Genomic DNA, 25,684 nt, shown 5'->3' with positions numbered 1-25,684 from the left:
TTCGACTGCACTGCTTTGCTCTTTAGTACATTGGAAGTCCATTTGTTTGCAATTCTGTACTAGATTCAAATAGTTCATCTCCAAACACTTCTCATTATTCAAGTTTGATACAACTGCTGAAAAGTCCTGATAAACTGCTCTTGACACAAACTGATCATAGTAGGGTTCAGAAATTGACAGAATATCTGCTTCCGATCCAGTTTCTACACATGTTTTTCACAATTTATTTATACCTGCATCCGTAGCCTCCGGCACCTTGCTGTCACTCAGTTAAGATGATGGAGTTCTGCACACTGCTGTGGCTGCCTTTGGGGTGTGGGTGTCACATGTGCTGTCGGCTAGTGTGCTCCTTGACTTTCGCTTGGATGTTCTAGCTGCTGTAAAATCAATGTCTTTGATTTGTTGTACGCATTTTTTTCATGGCAGAAAGCAGCAATCAATACGCCTTTTCAAGAGTCACAGTTATGGAGTCCCTTATTTTAACTGTGGCTTCAATGGCATATAGAAGTACAGCAAAATGTGTACATGCCTCTCCCAATCCAGCCATGCAGTTACAATAGGATCCGATCATTCTTCCACTTTTGACACAGATTACCCATGGTCTGAGGGTTGTCTCACTAAGTCTTAGTGAATGCATCACTTTTGCATTGACACTAGTATTTTCTTCGCATACAATGGCACAGCGCTCTCTAACCCAACCATTTATGAAATGATTGTAGGCATTCAAACCTTTGTTTGTCTGCAGATCCTCCTTTGTGTAGGCACTAAGTGTGTACAGAAGGTAGTGTTGAATATCGTAGTCCTGCACGGATGGCAAAATAGAAACATCAGTCGACCATATCTTAGAGTCAATTTGATACGGATCACAGCCATCAGTCCGTTTCAGTTTTTGGTCGTACCTGACTCACTCCTGTTCAGACAATTTATATCGGTACACAGCCACATCCGTCACCTATATTAATTTTTCTGCAGTGTGTTCTTCATCAAATGAAACACTAATTCACACCATATTTTACAAAACTGCAGCGATTTTTAATAAAGTGTGATAATAATCTTTCAGTCTAGCTGTTTTTTTTGTTTATACCTCCAAAATGGCCGACTTTCGGTGCAGGCGCACTCTAAAATACGGTTTGTGATAAACCTCAATTGGGTAAATTACCTAGTAAACCTGTAATAAACAGTGTTTTCGTCCAACAGCGTTTGCAATGGTGTCGAATATAGAAAGCCAAATGTTTACTTTTTATTTTTTATATATTATTTCAGGTGATTGCAAAGATGTTAAGTTGTTTTTAATTTAGAGCAGAGAACGAAGAGTACAATACAATAAAATTATTTTGCATAGATGTATTATTTCTACATCAAATTAATAATTGACAAACGAACATAAAATACGTGTCTCTAAATAGTGAACGTATGAAAATTTTCGGTCACAGAAAAATAAATATTTGTAAGTGTCCGGAAACTTTGAATAATTACGGTATATAGTAAAAGCAGGTTATATTTAAATTATTTGAACCTTAAGTAAAATATAAAATAAAAATTGACACAACTCATGTTCTCCTAAAGTATAAATGATTATATAGATAAACAATTAAATATACATAAAGTCAATTCTGTTGATTCTTCATTATTTAAATATTGCAATTCCACTTATTAATCACCTGATTAAAAAAATTGATATAAAATAGTGTATGGTATGCCAATATATTGCGAGACTAAAATGCGGAAATTCGAACTCATGGTACAATTAATGCAACAATCACAACTATTCAAGCACAAAAAGAAAATTGATAAAGCTTTGTAATTTTGCTGCTTTCTAAAGATCTAGAACAAACATATTGACCCATCGGTGCAAAAAGGTACCAAGCGACATTGAAATTAGAAGGCACTTTGTACCTTTTTGCACGTATGGGGCGAATTGACGTTTGTGCTTTCCGATTTTAGATAAACTCCAAATCTTTAAGTGTGCTATTAATTGAAGATAATTTAAATGTATATGTATAAGCGTTTGATGCCCTCTTGCTGACTGGCAACAGCAAAAAAAGGAAAACACCATTTGTAAATTTAGTTTAATTTTTATTTCATTTTTTTATGATCACATGGTTTCTTTGGATAACAGAGTGTGTCTAGAATACATACACCGGTACCCTTATAAATAAATTTATGAATTGCAATAAAGCGAAGAAATTAAACAGGCCACAATACAGACACCAGTCTTATCGGAATGCTGTAATAAAATGATAACAGTTTCCATAGCAACTCGTAACGCTTTTTTGGACTGAATGTGTAATGAATATTTTAAGCGACATATTATCTTGGTCAAATGCTGTTCCTTAGACGAGTAAATGAACTTTTATCATTTTTGTAATATTAATAATTTATTATTATTAAATAATTTAATCCTTAAATATTAAACTCTATTAATCAATACGATTTGATATAAGTTATTATCCAAAGATTAATCCGAGTTGACTGCAATCAGGAGCTGAGCGATATCTTTCACGGTTGTTTAAGTTCTCAACGGTTACTGTTTTATTGCTGTTGCAATTAAACAGTATCATTTAACTTCGTTGTATAATGTTTAGTGTTTGTAGTATGATAATGACGGCGATGACGACGATGATAACGAAAATGATATCGATGATGATGATGATGATGATGATGATGATGATGATGATGATGATGATGATGATGATGATGATGATGATGATGATGATGATGATGATGATGATGATGATGATAATGTTGATCCTGCTGTTGCAATTGCTGCTGCTCCTGATGATGATGATTATGATGATGCTGATGGTGAAGATGAGGCGGAGGACGAAGACCATGCTATTAATGATGAAGACGACGACAGCGACGACAGCGACGACAGCAACGACAGCGACGATAATGATGATGATGATGATGATGATGATGATGATGATGATGATGATGATGATGATGATGATGATGATGATGATGATGATGATGATGATGATGATGATGATGATGATGATGATGCTGATGCTGATGCTGATGATGCTGATGATGATGATGATGATGATGATGATGATGATGATGATGATGATGATGATGATGATGATGATGATGATGATGATGATGATGATGATGATGATGTTGATGATGATGATGATGATGATGATGATGATGCTGATGATGTTGATGATGATGATGATGATGATTATGATGATGATGATTATGCTGATGCTGATGATGATGATGATGGTGATGACGATGATAATTAAATTTATTGATTAAACCATCTGTTAAACTAATTGAAACATTGAATCATTTAGAACAAGCGAATACACGTTTCATTTAATAATATATAAATGACTGGTAAATCGACATTGGTTGTGTAGAAAAGTTTTGACTTCAACCGCTGAGATGACAGTTTTTAAATAATAAGATATTATACATATGGTGTGGATCCGAAAGTATTATATTTAGTGGAAAAGTAGGTTTTTGTATTTTTGATTATAAAATAAAGCAATTGTGTATGTTAGAATATGAGTCCAGTCCGAGTTAAACTAGTATATACATCGGATTCATTTTAATTGTGAATCGCTGGGCAGGCCCGAAAGGTTTTGGCAGCCCGCCGTAATTTTAATTTTAATAATTTGACATCACTCGTTGATTAGCAGAATTAAATATCAAGGAACATTTCATCAGACTTGTGTATGAATTGTCAGCTCATCGGACTATGCAACATGTTTGTACGTGTGCTGTGCGTGACTGTCCGTCACGGGCAATAGTGAGAGAAGGCAAACAAATTGCATTAGATTGTCTTAATTTTTAACAAATTCGTATTAAATATATTGGTTATGAAATATTACATGTTAATACAGAGTCTTTATATTTTATTCAATGGGACAAAAGTAAAAAAAAATATGTATCGAGAAACACTTGTTTGTGTATGTTATATTAATAAATACACGAACAATTTGGATTAAAACTCCGAGTTTCACCCCTTTTCGATCGAGACCGACTTAAAATGGTAGTGTAGAAGGTGGACATCACATACATATAATTGCAGGAAGATTTTTGCCCAAGGCATTCAACTTACCTGTATTTCCATATCGATTTTTAATCCGAAAAATCAAAATGTTGGACAATTCGAAGTGAACAGTTACGATATATAATTAAACATATTGTTGTTAGTGCCATACCGAATTTGAGAGTCGGATTTAAAATTACAGAGAATATAAGGTAATAATACGGTTCAGTAAAATAGTAACATAATGTTTTGCTTTAACAGCATAAATGAAATGTACAATTAAAATATATATGAATGTAACTGAAATAATAACAATAAAGAATAATCAATACAAACAATCAAAATTGCAATATAATACTGAAGTAAAATAGCTCAGCCAAGTGTCGGTATGCCGAGACAAAAAATAAGATGATAGATTTTATGTTGGGAATTATACTTTGTAAAACTACCAATATGCATAACTGTTATAAAATTATTCATATGATTAAGTATATATACGCAAATTTATAATGCTGTGTCCGATTTACTTCCGACACGTGTACATAGTAATAAGTCATATTATTGGGTTTAAAGCAGGACGAGTTATTATCTCCCCTGTTATATACAGATTGTATTAGCGAATGTTCTGATTATTTTAATGTGCAATAATTATCACACCGTGATTTTGGACAGTTCTCATTTTATCTTCTTTGATTAACAAATAACGCATATCACCACCAATCTGTTAGGTATTCAGGTAAAACTTAAATGCATAGCAATCGCTATATTCGACATCGTGCGGTGAAAAACTAATATCAGCAAAACGAAGATTATTAGATTTGAAAACTTCAAAGTCGAAATATGTATCAATTATTCGTATCATAGTACCAACATATTGGGGTTGTTAATAGCGTTTCCTAATCAAGTTGTACTACACTGCAGCTTATGCAATATACCGGAAAAGCTATGCCTAAACAAAACCTTAAAGGATATAATAGCCTATGCCACTTATTGAATAATTAATACATAGGCAATATGGAAAAAATACACGTATTTAATTCCGTCATTGAACCTATTATTCTGTTTAGTTCAGCAATATGAGGAGTAAGCTACTTAAAAAATTGATGCATTACATTACTCATTTCTTAAAATTGTAATTGGTTTTTAAACGGTAAACCCATTATTTTGCCGTTGATGGACAAATTTGTAGATAACATTTATTGGTTTTATTTAAGAAAACAACAAAAACATTACAACAAATTAATGAATAATCAATCGCCAATTGCGTATAGTACGTTAATTATCAAAAAAGCATTTGCCATTATCATGATCATCATTACAATTATTATAAGTATCGTTATTACCATCACCTCGTCCACCTCGACCACACCCACTCATTTTTTGTGTCCGTCATATTTCATCCATCAAACTGATACTTATAATCATCACTATTATCATCAGAAACGTCGGCATCCACCATATAAAAATTTGATTGATATAACACTTCAAATACGACCACTGCCGCAGCTGCCTCTATCACCATCGCAACAACCCCACTATCACAATATCCATAACTACATATACCGCAACCACCACCACCACAGCCGCTGCAACTACCACCATCACTGTTACATAGGTCATGACCATGCTCCAACTGATAATCAATTAGCTTGTATTTTCATGTAAATACTTGATGATTTTTCATACACCTATTTTATATACTGTCTCACTATACATCAAGACGCGCTGCTATAGTTTAAAAAACACACACGATACATACGATAATTGGCTAACAAATACATTTGTAAGTTTCAACCAACTCAAAAAACAGTATTTATTGAAAACAGGGCTTCAACAAAGTCCGAGTTACATCAACGTAGCTTTAGTACCTTTCCTTTTGATTTATCGCAGGTTAATTGGATCCGCACTCACATTCTTTTAGAGTGTAGGACATAATGTATATTATAAAAAATAAACAATTAATTGTAGTGTATTAGTCTAACAACGTTATATTGTCAATTGTATTGAACAAAACAGTTTGTATTTTGCATTTTGAATAATTGTTTGGAACTCATTAAAAATTAACATAATAGCTGAGAACAAAATACTTACTGAATCTTGCTTAACAGATTTACTCCGGAATTGGCAAGATTATGTAAAAAAGACTAAACACGATGATGTTACAGTAAGACAGCAAAAATAAAATTCTTCCAAAATCACATAACTATCAACCCTTATTACTCGACTGAAGTTATTATTTGTGAACAAATTGAGGTAGCTTTCGTAACTTCTTATTTGAGTGGGGATTCTTCAATTTTCTAGATCCGGATAACAAATATGCGACCAAGCTACTAAAAGAACAAGAACGTTATAATCATCTAAAGTTTGTTTTATATAACTGCAGATAGTCAGGAAAGTGTAGAATGCATTAAAAATCCATGCCGTTCTTCAGATGTGATTCTTAAAATAAGAATTTCGTAACATTCATTTTTTTTGTTTTCAGTTACAAATGGCGAATACCGATTTAAAGAGTTTTTAGAGTTTTGAGTTTAGAGTTTACTTGATAATACAGTAGACAATAAGTCCATGAGTATACATGAAATATCAATACAATATACATAAAACAAAGTCACAGGTCATTCAAATTATAAACATCACACATAAAGATTGGTACATTGTCCAAAAACAATTAAAAATAAATAAATATAAGGTATTTAAGAAAAGACAATATTCAGCGAGAATCGATGCATAAATATATACCAACAACCAACACTAATCATAATATGTATTATACGTATTTCTTATTTCCCAAGCTTTATAAATATACATAGCTAAATTTTCAACAATATTTAATTTACCATTTTGAGAGTTCAATAAATCTATAAACTTTAACATATTTGGTCTTATGTAATAATACGGTTTTAAATAAGCGTTTCTAACATCAGTTTATGATATACACTCCATAACAAAGTGGTACTCATCTTCTAAAATATTGCATAAAGGGCATTTTCTTCTTCATAAAGAATAGCTATTGGTTTTTGCCATCTTCCCGTTTCAACTTTAAGCATATGTGCAGAGAGAGGGCCATTCTGTATTTTGGAATGTTTATATCATTTAAATAGGATTGAACTAAAAATCGGATATTAATATGTATGTTTTTGCTCTAGTTGATTCACTCAATTCGTTTTTCCAATTTTGTATAAACATATCCGTGACTCTTACTCTAAAGATTTTCAAAAACACGTCTACATCCCCTACCCCTTGATTCAACCACACATCGTTGAAACCACAATTACCTCAAAGACTTTTTACCATGTAGACCCAAGATCTGTTATTGGGGTAAGTTTCTAATTGTCGGAACATAATATCATAAACAAGTTTTACATATTTAATTGCATTTGTATTTACTTTCTTTAACCAATATCTAATTACATTAACGCTATGTCTGACAGATACAGATGGTCTTCCTAGTTCTCCATAAATAAAGTTATTCTGTGTTTGCCTTCGTACTTTCGTCTCCTAAAAGTACTTTGCAATAATTTAAATGTGTTCGTTCTATCTTTATACTGCTCTGTAATCCCCATATTTCGGAGCCATAACTTAACACCGGGTAAACTAATTTATCAAACATTTCTAACCTGTGTTGTAATGTCATGTTATAAAATTTCGACAAATATTGTCTTAATTTAAAAATAGCTTTCAGAGACAAACCCCAAATACGTACATTTATCATCGATTTCTAAAACGTTGTTATCATATAGGAATATTTAAACAGCAAAGTAAAGACGCGCGTATATCATAGTCATCGCGTGCGCACGTCATAGCTTTCGGTTGCGCACGTCATAGCTACAGCATGCGCTGGATGCAAACACCGCTTAATACTATATTTGCTATGTCAGATTTATGCCTACGTAGATTTGTCATTTTGTTTAAGTTAACAGTAAACATAATTTTGATATTCAGACGAACAGACGTGTTTCGAAAAATCCATTTTACTTACTGGAAGGTCAAGTAATATAAAAGTCAATACAATGTAAATAGAGAACGTAATAAGCACCGCGTGATTCAAAAATGATTCTTATATCATATATGACCAGCGTAGCTTCACCCGCAGCCTGTACATCCGCACAGTCTTGCCAGGAGCTACAACGTCCGATCATGAATCCAGAAACCATGGCGTGACTTAATAACGGACAGTGTTACTCCTGAAGAGCATTAACGCAGCTACGCTAAAATGTGTACATTATCTTAACTGAGGTATACAAAATGTATTTTGCATGGGATTACGGTCAGGCTGTTGTGCATTGTCAATGTTATTCATCGCATAGGACATTTGACCTCAAGGTAATCTATGAGTTTTTGTGTAAAGTATGACAGCGTTGTCTATATAAAAGAGATGCAATTATACTGATATATCGCTGAAATATTCACCAATCGGTCTTAAATATCGGCCTTAACGAAATATGTCAGTTGCATAAAAGCGAAATTGTATCATATAAAGCACCATAATTCATATAATTATTATTCATATAATACTAATAATGATTATTCCAATGATTATTTCAATTACTACTAAAATGATCAAAAATGATGATAACGATAATGATAGGATACATTTCCTACTTCTACTACTATAACTACTTATACTACTACTACTACTACTACTACTACTTCTACTACTACTACTACTACTACTACTACTACTACTACTACTACTACTACTACTACTACTACTACTACTACTACTACTACTACTACTACTACTACTACTACTACTATTACTACTACTACTACTTCTACCACTACATCATTTGTATTCTCACATTGCTTATTATGACTGTATTTTTTACCATCGAAATATAGGGTATTCTAATATTTGATTAACACCCAGTTTTCCTTCAACATATTGAAATAATTCTTTTCGAGCCGCGTCATGTAAAAATGTGTCGTATGGCGCGTTGGCTGGCGTAGCTAAAGTCCTGTCTGCGCAGTGTGTTCAGGAGCTGCCCTGTCCGCAATAAATCACACAAGGTTTCGAGGTCCACTAAGGCATCTCCTGACCTACTGCGAGTTGCGCAGGCTGGACCATAGCTACACCAGCCGCATATGACATAAGAGTCATTTTCGCATGACGCGGGTAATTACAAAATATCTTGGTTTCTTTCAAATGGAACATCTTAGCACAATAATTTTCGAAAGAAAATTGAGGTCGAACTGTGTTATTTATAGCAAACTGACAAATTACGGTAGCCTATTCAGTCTTTCAAGAACGATTTCAATACCGACTGAACGAGTACGGCAAACAGTTGTGGTTAAATAATGAAACGATTGCCGTCTAATCATGACACTATATTATTTCGGTAGTTTGTGTTTCCTCATCTTGAAAGCAGTACTGTGCCATCAGAATTTGACGAAATAAACACTCTAAAACACCCGCAAAAAATACCACATCCCGCAAAAGCACGCTAAACACCAAAACAAATTCCATGTGACTATGACGTCGTCTTTGATTAATGCACTTCCGCGACACGTATTATTCGCAAAAGCTTCAGTAAAGCCTTTGTGAAATTCTATTAATACCAACCAATGAATTTTTACATATCAAGAAGCAAGCGCCTTACAAATGGAATTATGTAAAGAGATGACCTCTAACTGAAGTATCCCGGACACGTAATCTTAAGGAAAAGCCCACTTATCATATGATACAAATAAAACTGAACTATTTATATTCCTTTCGAAATCACACACCGTATCAACCGTTATTATTTAAATCAAATTATGATTGATTGATATAATGGACGGCGTTGTATGTATCGGGTTAATTAGTGTTTTTTTATAAACTGGAGCGAATTCTAGGATCAGTGTATTGTGAACCTATGCACATATCCACCAGTTTCAGCCAAGCACTATCATCGAGGTTACGGAAAAGACGGATGGTAGTGAATTGCAATCTCGACATTCCAGCAGTCGTTTATATAAATGAATATATTTATTCATTTATAAATATATTTATTCATATATATATATATATATATATATATATATATATATATATATATATATATATATATATATATATATATATATATATATTTATTTAATTATTGAATTATTTTTAAATAATTTATATATATATCCGTTGAAGCTTAGAAAAAGAAAATAGGGCGAGAGTTAGCGAGTTTTCTCAATCTTTAAACTTTCTCCATCTCGGCACCAACCATGTATTCGATTTATCCCGCTTCATTCCGTTGACACATTTTATCAAAGACAAATGATAAATTGACATAACAATACAATTATTCTTGTAGAGCCTCCTACATGTACACAACATTCAAGACGACCGAATAACTACCGATTGTGTCACGTACACAAAAGTTCACTTTAAACTGTTCCTTTTAATACTTTCCTATTGAAAATATGACAAGAAATAAAAAACGAATCGAGAACTTGATATTTGTCTTGGTCTACAATTGCGATAGCAGCCGGTATTGGTAAAATACTAAACCCATGTGTATTGTATTGGAAAGGTTACCCTCAACTATGTGTCACATCGTGCGTAGGGATACACTACTTCCTGTTGACCGGAGATACAAAAATGTATTCGACCATGTCTTATTACTCCAATGTGTGCAACAGAGGAAGGATAAAAAGTGATATTTTGATTAGTCCATGAAATTGCTACATAGTTTGCATTTGTTGTTTTATCTTTAAATGAAATTGTATCTAAGAGTTTCAATTTCTAATAGTTGAGCACTTAGTAGAAATCTTGCCATAATATTTCTTTTGCAAGCATTATCAACACTTTATATACTTTCTACTTGCAAATACATGTTAATTTTTAAAAGTAACATAATAAACTTTTTTACTTTATTTTTTCAGACCATGCCTGGACGCACTGATCTCGAAGACCTTGTTTAAGTTTGTGATAAAGGTATGTTAAGTTTACGTTTTCATGCTATATATATAGCTTAAGACTATACACGGTTTTAATAGCGTTTGTCTAGCAAAGTTTGAAATTAGTTTTAGCCAACGTATCATATGTGATATGGTTATTATACATCGATCGTAAAGAGGTGTTTGGCGAATAATTATGCAACGTTATTTAGGAACAATCATGGTGAACAGCCTAGCTCGACCTTAGACGACTGCTTTTGATGTTTGGTGGCGGACATCTTATATATATTTACAGAATTTGAGATATATTTAGTCTATCTCAATGTTTAATAGACCCTCCAAACCTCGCAACCATATGTTATTCTAGGTACAACTAACATGTAAAGAATAAGTAATATCGTTTTTACTTTGAGTTTTACTCTATGAAGGAAGGGACAGAACGTCAGTCTATGCCTTTAAGGATTATTTATTGAGGGGTATAATTGCTTAATAGAGAACCATTATAATTAAATGTGATACCTAAGTAATTGAATTTTACTATAATTTCAATGTTTTCATTGTTCAATTGACATAAATAATTCTTGTAAAATTCCTTTTTGTGTAGTGTATCGATATAAAGATACAATATATAATTGTAAACCAATCCATAAAGAGGAATAACCAATATAGGTGGACATTATTTATTTTACTATGCATTTAAATGTTTATAAAATATCAGGTTTCTTAAATGTTTGTGGTTGCCAGAGCCTACAAGAATGTAAGTGAATCTGATGGATGCTTGCGCTTGGTCGATGTATTTATAAATTGGAAGCAAGAGAACAAAAAAAAGAAGCCGATAACTCTCCTATAAATTGTTGGGCCGGAACAATGAGATTGACCTCACATTGTTGCGGAATGATGTTAAAATATCTGCACGCACATTATAAACTTCATATAAGTTTTCATAAGTTTGGATCATTGGTGTCCCACATCCCACGCGAAAACAAATTAGCAATCGAATGTCAACATCCCTTTTGAAAATCACTGCCTCGGGATGACCTGACATTATACGCCCATCCACCGTATAGCACATGCTGTGTCGCTATATTCTGATCGTTGGCCTATGAGATTGTACATAAAAACGTAAAGCTTCATTAGTAAATGTTTAATTGTTAATAAAATGGCAATAATTCTTCAAATGCATTGGCGAAGACACATTTTAGGATATGCGAATGCACACTCTATACCGATGCTTATATCATGTTCCATCCAAATCGGACCACTGTTCGTGTGTGGTGAGGAAACATATATTTATTCAAGAGTCAATAACTCCCTGAATACTAGCTCGAGAGCAACGACATGTCGATACGCGCATAAACGTACTATTATTTATAAAGTTTTTTTTTGGAGCGGAACAACCTGTACCTACACTCATGTTTTCCCAATAAGGATACTACATATAAAGTTTCGTGAAATTCTGATAATTAGCGTCCAAGATCAAAACAAGATCAAAATTAAACCCTATCAAGTATTGTAATATATAATACGTGGCAATAATTCACTTAAACAATTATGGAACCTAATGATATTATATATGTCAACCTTAAAAGAAAAGGGCATATACAGTTTTGTCAATATTGATAAGTGTGTTACAAAATTACTTTGTTATAATCAAAGATAACGGACAATTATTTTCTTGGAAATTAGTTAAAATATCACGCAAACTCAATACGATCAAAAGTGGAGTTCCGACGGAAGAAAAAGGCAGTGACTTTTTGCACCCCTACCCCCTCCAGCACACACTTAAAGAGCATAATAACACGTTATTCTTATATTCTGATTTAAGACGAATTTGCAAGAGCGTTTTCTTATTAATAAGGAATGTTTTTAAAAAAAAACTCGTTGATCGTTCTGTGTGCGGTATACAATAAAAGACGTATTTATACTCGTCGTATGATGTCCAACCGCGCGTTTGTAATTTGAAGTCCCCACACTGATCCGCCATTTTGTAACCGTTCAAACGCGCGGTTGCACTTTACTGAAAAAATACTTATTTGTTTAAAGATATTATGATATCGTTGGAAAAGTCTAACGCTTGAGCGGGCTCTCGACTTTATCCCTTTTAAAAATGGTGAAATATTTAAAAGGAGATCCTTAAAAATGTTAAATGGGTCGCGCTTTATTCTCCCAACACAGATCCGAAAATGTCACGTGGTTTAGGCACCGTGTTCATGTAAACGTAAAACATGACCTTATACTGCAGTTTCGGTGTACGCTCGTTCTTCTCTTGAAAACGTTTATAGCCAATAAACACCTACTAAATTAAGCCTAATCATGATCGAATTAAAGTAAATGATCTTCAAATGTGAACGTTTAAGCGATTTCACTGAAGTGAATACCATAGTCTTCGCAGCGAAATATAACTTACATGATCATATTACTTATTCTTAATCTCCTAACTAAAACGAGTGCTATGCTTTCCGTGGCTATCCTTACCTCGGTTCATTAACGTAACATCTTCCCGGCTGTATGAATAAGAAGACCCGCACACTCGTATGATGAGACTATCTTTGCAGGCGACCATTACTGTACCAACTTTTCCTTTTGTCTGTAAAAATTAAGCAGTATTGATATTCAAAGAATAGACGCGCGCCATAAACAAGTGTTGAAATGCAACGTTAAACATAAACCGAAATATTATGTATTGTTCTTTTACAAACGAGGTAACACTATTAACGTGTATGTATTTTTCAGTGTTTTGTTTTTCACTTAAACAATATAAACATACTGCACATGTATTTGCTAACAAATGGAGCGTACGAACATTCTAATTACTCAAATGCAATGATATACAATTATTTACTTTTCGTTTTATCAAAAGCAGTATCATATAATATTTTAAGTAAATTTACAGTTGAAACGATTGTCATCAAACTATAATTACTGACTGACAATGTCAGGACAAGAGCTACTAAATGTCCGTGATATTTTGTACACAAGAGCAATAATTTTGCCCCTCAATCATTTACTTGAATTCAATATACACACCATAATAGAATCTATAAAAGTTGTTAACCCAACTTTTTAAATTCGGCTTTACACAAATTAGAACTTGGTCTAGATATGATACAAATATTGTTTTCTTTTCAAATGTCTGTATGATCGCGTCCTAAATGTGGCATATAGAGTGGTTGCAACGCACCTATCAAACGTTAATGGTCGATCTAGATTTTAGACAACCGACCAATATTCTAAGAATTCGATTCGTTGTGGACTAAAGCGTGGTGAGGAGCTCAATGTTGTCACAAGTCATGCGACGCCGGACATTAACTGATCACGAACACGATATTAAATTTGATTTGACACACGTCCTTGTTAAACGAACCACAGATTTACATCTCGTCATTATCATGAAAGAGTCAAGTTTCGAGTAAAATCTCGTCAGATAACACACGATTTTTGACGTAAAAATAAAATAACCAACGAATCACAACGCTATATTACTACTACCATATTGGAGATAACCTGCAGCATTATACGATATTGTAACGCAAATCAGACACCCCGATGAAGAAATAAACCCAGTGAAAAATGATAGCGAAATAACGATTACAAAGCCAAGATACTACTAATGTGCGATGCTATATAATTTCCCGTTAGCACCGTCGAACTGACACGTTATTGTCATCTTATTCTTGTGCTTTTGCTTTAATGTGTTTGTACTGTTTCGTTATTGTCACCGCAATCCGCTTTTATCGTTATACTACTGTCGCGGTTTTGTCAACGTACTATCGCCTCCGTTTTGTACGGAATACCGTTATGGCCATTGTAGTTACACATTTTAATCCAGAGGGCAACAATGCGATAGTACGATGACAACAATGCGATAGTACGATGGCGACAATGCGATAGTGCGATGGCGACAATCCGATAGAGCGATGGCGACAATGTGACAACGCGATAGTACGATGGCGACAATGCGATAGTACGATGGCGACAATGCGATAATACGATGACGACAGTGCGATAGTCGATGGCGACAATGCGATAGTGCGATAATACGATGAGGTCAGTGCGACAATACGATGGCGACAGTGCGATAGTACTATGGCGACAATGCGACAATACGATGGCGACAGTGCGATAGTACGATGGCGACAATGCGATATTACAAAGACGACAGTACGATAACGCGATAGTACGATAATGGCAATACGATGATACGATGGCGACAGAAGGGTATGAATATCGCATTGTGGCGATCGTACTATCGCGCTGTCGCATTGTCGCCATCGTACTATCGCACTGTTGCTATCAAACTATCGCATTGTTGGCATCGTACTACCGCACTTTCGCATTGCCCCCCTCTGGATTTCAATGTGCAACCACGATGGTCATAACGGTATTACGTAGTTGTGAATCAATCATTATTATCAACATAAGTAGCATTCCCTTATTCCTTAATCAAGCATCACAAATTTTATATAAGTTTTTTTTAGATAGTGCATGCAATTCTTAAGTAAATCGTAACAAAACCAAATGTAATCTTAATTATTAACTTATTCAAAAATACGAAATAAGGAAATAGTTTTGTACTTCATATTCAAACTATATAAGAAACTGTAGCTTTGTACTTTTTGCATTAATGTACTATGATTAATAGTCAAGTTTCTTCTCCGCGCTTAAAAAGTATTACTTGTTCAGACCGAACTGGAATTTTCTTCTCTGACAATTAACTTCAACCAAAGTTCAACCCTATAAAATTAGTTTACATCTAATCAAGAAACCAACAAATGTTGTCAAGTATATTTCTACTTTTTTTCGTACATGTGACAGTGTACTCCAGTTCATTTTTCGTTGATGGATAATGAAACTGAGCCGGTGCATTGTTTCCATACTCAACCGAATAAGGAACTGCCATTTTATTAATCAAAATATAAATGAAATGAACCAAAGTGTACCACATACCTATGTACATTTTTTATATAGGTAACATATAAAGTTCATCAACTTGTGATACATTTTTCAAAGTGTTATGTAATTATAGGACATTTCCTTTTTGACAGTTGTATACGAAAAAAACATTAAAAACGTTTACTACATATCATTAAAAATGATTGCATATAAAGGAAGTATATTACACATATGTTTATAATACATTTCTGTGTAGTTTCATTTAGTTACAGTCCAGTTCCTGTACCGCGGCTAAATAAGAAAAATCAGGAACCAATTATTTATTCCTAATTCAAGCGATTAAGGAACTTTCATGTTCTTTCACAAACAAACAAATAGAACAAAATGTAGCACGCAAAATCGAGGATTATTGCATAATATAGATAGGACATTTAACCTATTTTTGTGACGCATTTCTTGTTGATTTAATGATAAGTAAGTTCCTTATTCCTTATTCCTAATTAAAACCGTAAAAGGAACTGGAATTGTCTTACTTAATAAATCAATTCAAATGAATCAAATGTACATCATATCATAGCGAACAATAGTATATGTAGGTAGGATATTGTATTTATCAATTTAAGGAATTTTTTAATGTATTTTTTGCTTAGTAACACAACAAATAATGTTTCGCGGCTGAAAGGCAAAACATAACCAGTTCGTTATTTATTTTTCACACCGATTTTTTTTATCTGATTAAATCATAAAAGGAACTGGCATTGTCTTACTTACAACATGAAAACAATTTTTAAATCTTCATGTTTCTAACCGAAAAATGAAAGAAATTATCTGATTAAAACAAAACAACAAGATTTGATTAAAAATTAAATGTATTTCGCAAGACTATTAAAATAAATGTACATGTAGTTGTGATATTATGTTTGGTTTAATTTATGAACGTGTCTTTGTAATTTATTAATAATAAAGCTAGTTCCTTTTTCGTGGCTAAATACAAACATAATAACAAGGTTCTTAGTGTTTATTTAACCGAATATGAAACTGACATTATCTCACTTATAAATAAGTGAATCATTCGCATGTGCCAAACTGTACAAAATGACAATACAATAATTCTTTGTATATTTATAGTTTGACAAAGCATTATAATTCATATAATCTGAATAATGCGTAATATTTCGTACTCCTACGTTCGTTTCTTACTTAGAAACGAGGAACAAGTTCATTGTTCCTTATTTAGCCGAATACCTGGCAAGTTATTAATTTAAATTTAACTTCACATAAACCGCATTTTGCTGTTTATTTTCAAATAATCTATTCCATGTATGTTTACTATCAAATTATTTATTCTAAAAATGCCTTCTTAATAAGCTGATAATTACAAAACTGTTACATATAACAAAAATTCATTGTTCATGTCAACCAAGCAAAGTATGTTTACTTAACCTTTACATTTGTATTAAGATGTGCTCTTCAATAAACCAGTTCCTTTTTCGTGGCTGAATAAGCATAAGGGAACCAGTTCCTTATTCCTCAGTCTTTGTTGCTTTGCTTATGTAACCAACCAGAAAACCGTCTATTTTAATACGCATCTATTTGTATTTACTTCATGATCTAAACTGTAACGTTTCAAATTTAAACGCTTATATTTGTCACTACACAAGATTAAAACATTGTTACAGCCCTTTTAAAAAAAATGTTTGCAATAATAATATTGCAATTTATTTAAATGACATATACCGATATTTTATTGCCCATTCCGACTTCCCCCGACGATTAACTGACCCAGCTCTGACCCTGAAAGTCTTGGGGATGGCATTTTCCGGTAATGCGTTATTGTAACTGGGCCAAAAAAAGTTTTCCGTGGGATTGTGCTTTAATCAGCCAATTGAAATAAAGCTGTATATTCACTTGGGTCTCCTGGCGTTATGTTAAGACCATTCAAGTTGAAAAGCTGGGTTAAGCAGATGCGCCGAAAAATATACTAAATGGGTATTCTCTGTTACTCAAACCGCGTAGTTACGGCATTCCTTTAGCATTCAAAGATAAACTTGACCAAGTGCATACATAGTTCTTAAGGCTAGTAGTCGATGCGCGGTTTCAGTGCAAACGCCATCTACATATATACAGCGTGCGAACAAACTCATTTAAAGCAGAAAATATTCGCTCACGGTGGAGCCCAATAGCGTTGCCAAAATGTTCCCACAGCACTTTCTCAACAACAACAACTTTAAACTTGTTTTAAACGATCGCCGCATCATATCGTTCTAAGCGATTGCATGGCGCGCCACAGTGTTCCAATAGCGCTGTTTGCGACTGTACAGCGCACATCTCCTTGTTCTACATATTTTTACGGCGTTTTGAGCTCCGCACGAACAACGTAACGGTACAACTGTTTTTTTTACGAAAGAAACGCGATTAGGTCGCTTTGCGATTTCCACACATCCCACAGAGCGCTGTGTTTTTTTTCAAATAATGCATTCGTGTCACATACGCAATAAATTCAAAGCATTGCAACGATTTATTGTGTTTCTTACGTTTACGTGGCAATCGGGCTGTTTCATTAAAGTTCGTACGCACGTTTGCTTACATAAGTATACTTAGGAAAGTCGAACGAAAATCCAATCGTTTCATAAAACAAATAGGACGCAACCACCTGCTACGAATGCGTACGTTCAATAGTAAAAGCTACGAATGGTCAAGGGTTGTCGTAACGTTCGAAATATGACCGCCTTTGCGAGTGAACGTCCTCACAGATTGTACACATAAAAAACTAAATAAAGAGTTTGTGTTGTTAAAAGGAGCATGCATTTTCTCGTATAAATGAAAAAGTCGGTACATATATGGACAATTGTTTTCCTTGATTGCGAGTTTTGTATAACTTTCATTATTTACATTTTATTTTAAATGGTAATAGGATTTCTTCCTGCAAAATTTAGTTCTTATGTGTGACTTGCAGGAAGAAATGACATTTATATGAAAATGAAAATAATGCAGCGTATAAACAATCAACACATTTATATGTTACCAGACTATGTTGATTGAGGCTTAAAATCATAAATTTACAATAAGAAAACACTCAAGTAAAACAAATTTTACTTAACGTGAGTTTTAAAATATTAGATTCAATATGTTTTAAAATATTAGATTTAATTGTATTTATTTCTGTTTGGTGAACATAAATATACATTAGTATATTTTGAGCAACTAAGCATTTCCAAAAATATTTCAGTCATGTTATAGGTAAAGTAATCAATGCAGGTTAACTATAAGTCCGTTTTAAATAAGAACAAAACATATATTTATACACTATAAGATCATTGCAATTGTAGAAAAAAGTTAATCTGAATCAAAACCATTTTCGCGGAACAATGACAATTATCACAGAAAATTAATATATTTGGTTTCCGCTTACATTTTAACTAGATAACAACTTAAAATATGTTACTATTTTTAATTAAAAACATTATGCTTTGAAATCCTTTATAAATATGTTAAAAATATGTTGAGTTGGTATATATTAATATAGATCTCAAACGTCCACCACTGAGTAAAAGCCATATAGAGCTTTTCGTTGTGATACATTTCATACTTCTCAAACCATGCCGTACGTACGCATCTGTAAATTAAATTATAACAAAAAAAACTAAATTGTTAGAAAAGGAAAGAGAAAACCATTGTTGTTCTCCTTTTTTTGAACATTGCATTTCTTATAATTAACTTACGCATTGAACATAATCCAAAATAACCTTCCAGGTAATTCGATCCCAGAAGGAAACTTTGATTTTGTTACATTGTAAAGTCGTAAATTGTTGCCACAATAAATGTGTCCCGATTTTCTGTATCAATCATCTATGTATTCTAGTTCGCTTCATACATTCCAGTTTGACATAAATCTAACTAACCTTTTATATACGATGAGGTTTTTAGTATATACTGTGAACAACATCTTATTATCCATAAATTATCATAGTACTACGCACTATGATGACCATAACCACTTCAAAATTGAGTAATAATTTACATAACACATTTTTTCTTAACGTGCCTGCTCCATATTGTCGATCGATGAGTCATTCGAGTCATTGGACTTCGCGATCTCAAGGCTCATTATTAGGGCACTGGGAGCAAAATCGCAACCATAGTTTCTTGCTTTACATAATTATTAACTCACCATCCCGCTCTTACGGATCATCACCTGGTCACCGGGAGCAAAATTGTATGGAATATCATCGTCGCTTTTACCATGGCCAGTAATTTGTTTCCTTACATCGTCCCGGGTGAATGTCCTCCTGAAATAATATATGAATAGTAAAACTTTTAAGTACAAGTATGTCAGTATGTTTCCGTCTAAGGCATACGTGTGTACGCATTGTTAAGTGATTGTGTTGTTTTTAGTTGTTTGCACGAACAACTAATGTTAATAGTTGTGCTTTGATAATTGGTTTTCGGGGTAATACGATTCAAATCAAACTCAGCCCGCACCCGCTCCGATAAAGAAGTTGCTTAAGAGTGTATTTTAAATAACATGTTTGCATCAAGAAAAAAGTCCACTACGTGTTACGTTAAAATCGCGTAACACAGCTCTGTAAATGAACGTGTGTGTAATTCAGAAGTTTACTTGCATGTCAAGTAATTAAGTGCAGAAATACACGCATATATATACGCACGCAGCATAGCAGCTGCGGCTATTAATTAGCAACCTTAATAACAGGCGATTTCTTATCAGATCAACGGGAGAAAAACGGTAAAAACTCAATATCATTGTTCTAAATGATCAATAAAACCTTTTTCATGTACAGCAAACACGTATTAAATGAAAAACAAAATTTCTTACTTTCACATGCATATAATTTCCATTCCATTATTGTTTCATAATGATAACTGATACGCTGTTAATAGAAAAAAGTTGTGACAATCGGAATTAATTTATCAATATTCGCTTAAGGTCAACAGAAAACAACAAAAAGGTTTGTTTTAATAATTTCCGCTATTATAGTGTATGAAATATGTTTACATAATACTTATATTTCTATTAAAACCGAGTTTTGCATCGATGTGAAACTGTGTATTTCGACTCGGTACTCGGTCACTTAATTGTCCAGGGAATACATAATGGCCTATCAAAAAACGCTGATGACACAGTATTGATTTGAATATGAGAAAACATAAATTATCGAAATAGTATAGTGTCATTATAAGACAGAAATCGTTTTATTGTCTAGTCACAAATGTTTGCTGTACTCGGTCAGTCGGTATAGAGATCTTTATTGAAAGACTGAACAGGCAACACAAATTTGCCAGTTTACTATAAATAACAATGTTTCACTTCAATTTTCTATCGATAAATATTTAGCTTCGATGTTTTCTTTATAAGAAACAAACTGTTTTTTAAGACACATTCGAATCACACTTTCAGACCCGCGTCATGCGAAAATTGGTCTTATTTCATATGTGACCAGCGAATCTATAGCCCAGCCTGTGCATCTCGCTTTCTGGTCAGAAGATACCTAATGAGACCACGAAATAAAGCTGTATTTATAGCGGTCAGCGCAGCGCCTGATAAGACCGAGCACTTACGTAGATTAGGCTGAGCTACGCTAGCCGAAGCGCGATATGATCCATTTCACATGACGATGCTCTGAAAGTGTGATTTGAATGTGTCTAAAGAAAACTGCGTGTTAATCAAATATTAACAAAACACACAATTTGTTCAAATGTGTAAAAAAAACTCATAATAAATCTCACGTAGATTAATTTTTATAAACGAACATTAAGGTGTTGTTTGTATATATGTGCACTTAATAACACAAATGCCATTCTATGAATACGCGACTTACAAGTTACAAGTGACAAAAACAATAATTATAACCTGTTTCAAATTAAATAATTTAAAAAGCTTAGTTTAGTTAACTTTGTTTTAAAGTCTGGATATTATTTGTTAACGTTTCCGATTGCAGAGAGCGCCAATGGCGATTGAATCTTACAGCTTGCAATTAGAGCCCCATAAACCCTCAGAATAAACGAATATTTAATAAAATATTTCGAAATAATAACGTTTACACACACAAAATCCGTTTTATTTATAATAGCCAACATTTCAATGCTATATATATATACAATATATTCCTTGTGAATTTCCCGAAACGATTTCAGAACATTTACGAGCGAGCGCGAAATTGGCTTCGGTCAGCGTCGGAAGCACGACGTAGTTATCGTGCTTCATTCACACAAACAATAAAAAAGCGCTAAAGACACTGAAGTTGTTCGCCATTGCATAATCTTAGACGCAACTCTTTTTTCAAAGTTACGTAAAAACTTTTTAAGTCGCAAGTTTTAAATAAGCACAACCTTTTCAAATGTAAAAAGAGTGTGTCTTAACGCACAAGTCGAGATGCATGTGCACTGTTTATCATACTTTATGTGATATAGAGTTACCTTAGACAAAAATAGGAGAAAATGTCCCTTTTTAGACGTGTTGAAAGCAAAAAAAAAATTCTGAAAATGGTATAATGAGAACCACTTAATATTAAATAGCATTTGCAATCACCATCATATGTTATGCAAATTGCTGGAATATCGAATACATGTAAGCATCACACTAAGACTACTATTTCATTAAGGAAATTTCATTTACAAAACTTTTGTTTCTTGACACAATATACAAATTCAAAATATACAATAAGATAATTTAAGAAAAAAAAAGAAAAAAAAGAAACTTCCGAGTAATACTTTTAAGTCACGAATAAGGTACTCATAAAGATAGCTCTATTGACCCGTACTGTTATTGATGCATTACTTGTTACCCTAGCGGTTCACACGGTGTCAATAATGCTCTGACCTTACCATCGGTGTAGAACACTAATGCGCGTTTTCGGCGTAGCTGTTTGACACAGCTGTTCACCTTAAATGACCTATACATAACACAAGCAGACACGAATGAATACATTCAAAAATTTCATAGGCTGATTAGAAAGAAATCCCTTGAACTTTTGCCACAACGCTGCGTATGTGCACAGATTAAATGAAGCACAACTGTTCAGCGTAAAGAATTCCCGACTGTTCTATGCATGTTCAAACGACACATATACACAAAGTGTGGCCCAGTTATAACTTTGCGTTAAAATCCATCTCGCAGAATTGCAGAGTCTGTACTCGGTTACTAAATCGTCAGAGGAAGAAATAATTGACTATCGATAAACACTGTTTTGCTTTCAAGATGAAAAAACAAACACTACCGAACAAGAAGTCATGATAAGAGGAAAATCGTTTAATTTTCAAACCAAAAATGTTTTCCATACTCGGTCAGCATATCTTAAAATCGTTTATGAACGCCCGGATAGGCTATCCTAATTTTCCAGTTTGCTATATTCTATATTTGTAATTCTATTCTTTATCGAAAAGCATTGTGCTAAAATGTGTCACAATACGCAATGAGATTTTAAAAGAGCCGCGTCATACGAAAATGGATCTAATGCCATATGCGCACATCATAGCTATAGCCCAACCAGCCTGCGAATCTTGCAGTATGATAAGGAGACACATAATGAGACCATAAACCAGTTTAAATAGCGGACAGCATCTCCTTTGACCTGACTTCGCAAATGCGCAGTTTGTGCTTGAGCTACACTGGCCGAAACGCCATAAGACTCAGCTTCGCATGACGCGGCTTTGGAAGTGTGATTTGAATGTGTCGAAATAAAACTGCGTGTTAGTCAAATATTAACATAGGATATATTTCGATGATGAAGAAATAAACTCATTTTATGCCATTTGAGGACACATATGGTGTGAACTCCCGTAGTATAATTATTTATCTACTAACAGTTATGTTTGGTTTGACTAAACTCATACACATTTCATTGGTATAATAGTCGACTTACAAGTGATTAAAAACACTAAAGTTAAACTTGTGTTTTCAATTTAATTATTTAGAAACGTAAATTGTCAAACCTTATTTCAAAGTCAGCATTAAAGCCGAATATCGTTTTTAAAAATATTTCTTGTTATATTTAGTTGTTGTTTTTTATATTCGGTTTTAGCGAGTGCAAAGCATTTTTGTCGTTGTCTATAGAATACCTGTTTTTATTTGTAAAAATCATGTTCAACGTGTTATAAATTGAGAACTGCAAATATAAAAAAGACTCTAACTTATACTATTGCGTTCTTATCACCCGTACAATTGAGAATAAAGAAGAAAACGCCGCTACATGTTGAGAACAAAAGTACGTTTCCCAGACATATGGGATTTTACGCAACATACGCCGTCTTTAATGCATTAAATTATAAATAAAGTGAAAGACGATGTACTTATGTATAAATCGTAATATACTGTCTCTATGTTATGTTCTGTATTAAATTCTCAAGCAAACCACCTTAAAATAGTTATTATTAAATACAATGCTAGGTGAAACCAGTATCACCAATATCACCATAATACTGCTGTAGTTCATTTTTTGTAAGGCTCGCACAGAGCGACAGGTACACCCATGCACTGAGCAAACAATCTTATTGTGTGGTCGTCATCGTAACGCTAAAACTTGCTTTCACCTTTTTTTCCTAAGGGCGAAACTAGATTATTGTACGTCGAATATCTTTCCGGAGTTTTGTGTACGTAACGCTTTAAGACGCTTTATTGAACTGATTTTATGGTATGTGAGTCCACCTACACGACCTACAAATGAAGTGTTAAATTTGTCTTGGTCCTTTGATTTTTGACGAAGATACGGGCCTTTGACTGATCGTAAGGGAATTAATAAGGCAGATATTTATACAATATTTATTATATGTCATTTTTATGCACATATTATTTTTGGCAAATGAAGTAATATTTTTCAGTTTCCGGATGTCTGTCATTCAATTCTATCAGATATTGGCCTGATTTGTGGAATGCATTTCTTCATACATGCCCTACAGATGAAATGTGAAATTCGTGCCGGTCTGTTGATTATTGGCGTATTTATGGACCTTTGACCTAGACATGTTCACTATAATTACCGTTTTCCGGAGGTTTTGTAAATGCTTTCAGATATTGAGCTGAAGTTTGGTATGTGAGTCTTACTACATGACCTACAGATAAGTACGTGTTCCGGCCCATTGATTTTTGCGAAGTTATTCGGCCTTGAACTTATAAATGTGCACTATAATAATCGTTTTCCGGAGCCTTTTTACACAACGCTTTCAGATAATGAGCTGATGTTTGGTATGTGAGTCTATTTACATTGCCTTCAGATGAAATTTGTTCGGTTCCATTGACTTTTGGCGCAGTTATGGACGTTGACATTTTCTCTATCATTATTGTTTTCCGGAGTTTTTTTACGAAATGATTGCATGTGTTGGGCTGATGTTTATGCCTCCAGTAAGGTGGCATATAGCAGCCTATCCGCCTGTCCGTCCGACATTCTATTTTGAGGATTTTTTTGCGAAACCTTTTTAAGATATTGAGCTGATTTTTGGTATGCTAGTCCACCTATATGTCGAATTATTTCCGGTCCGTTGATTTCTTATGAAAACACGGACCTTTCACTGATCTAAATATTTGCAATGGTACGTAATAAGCTTTAAAGGGAGACTATTTTTTTTATCACTTGGCAGGTTCAATGTAATTATTGACAAGAGAAGTAATATTTGTTAAAGTGATATAATCAAAGGTAGCAACTTCTGTTTTGTATGCAAAGCTCTTAGATACTGAGCTGATTTTAGGCATGCGAGTCCACATACATGCCATACAGAAGAAGTGTGAAAATCGTTCCGGTACATTGGGCGTTGGCGTGAAAAAAATTGTATGTATAATAACCGTTTTTCGGAGGTTGTTTACGCAACGCTTTCAGATATTAAGCTGATTTTAGGTAAGTAAGACTACCTATATGACCTTAATATGACGAGTGAAATTCGTTCTAGTCCATTTATTTTTGGCGA

At 33.6% G+C, this 25,684-nt stretch overlaps 1 protein-coding gene across 4 annotated transcripts in view; it reads right to left on the bottom strand.

The window, feature by feature from the left end:
* LOC127861298 (transient receptor potential cation channel subfamily M member-like 2) overlaps window positions 1–25,684 on the bottom strand; it is a 139,255-nt gene that overhangs the window by 98,008 nt on the left and 15,563 nt on the right. For all 4 annotated transcript variants that reach the window (XR_008040157.1, XM_052399746.1, XM_052399747.1 and 1 more), the window contains exons 5-6: window positions 19,941–20,058; window positions 13,352–13,463 (exon numbers count right to left, since the gene is read on the bottom strand). Coding sequence is in view for 3 of the 4 variants with exons in the window: in XM_052399746.1 (XP_052255706.1) it covers window positions 13,352–13,463; window positions 19,941–20,058 (230 nt within the window). In the remaining variant the exon portion in view is untranslated. The remainder of the gene's footprint in view (window positions 1–13,351; window positions 13,464–19,940; window positions 20,059–25,684) is intronic.

Source organism: Dreissena polymorpha, chromosome 15, assembly GCF_020536995.1.
Source record: "Dreissena polymorpha isolate Duluth1 chromosome 15, UMN_Dpol_1.0, whole genome shotgun sequence".
Lineage (NCBI taxonomy): Eukaryota > Metazoa > Mollusca > Bivalvia > Myida > Dreissenidae > Dreissena > Dreissena polymorpha.
Note: the sequence above shows the minus strand (reverse complement) of the source record. Positions and strands in the feature narration are given on the sequence as shown.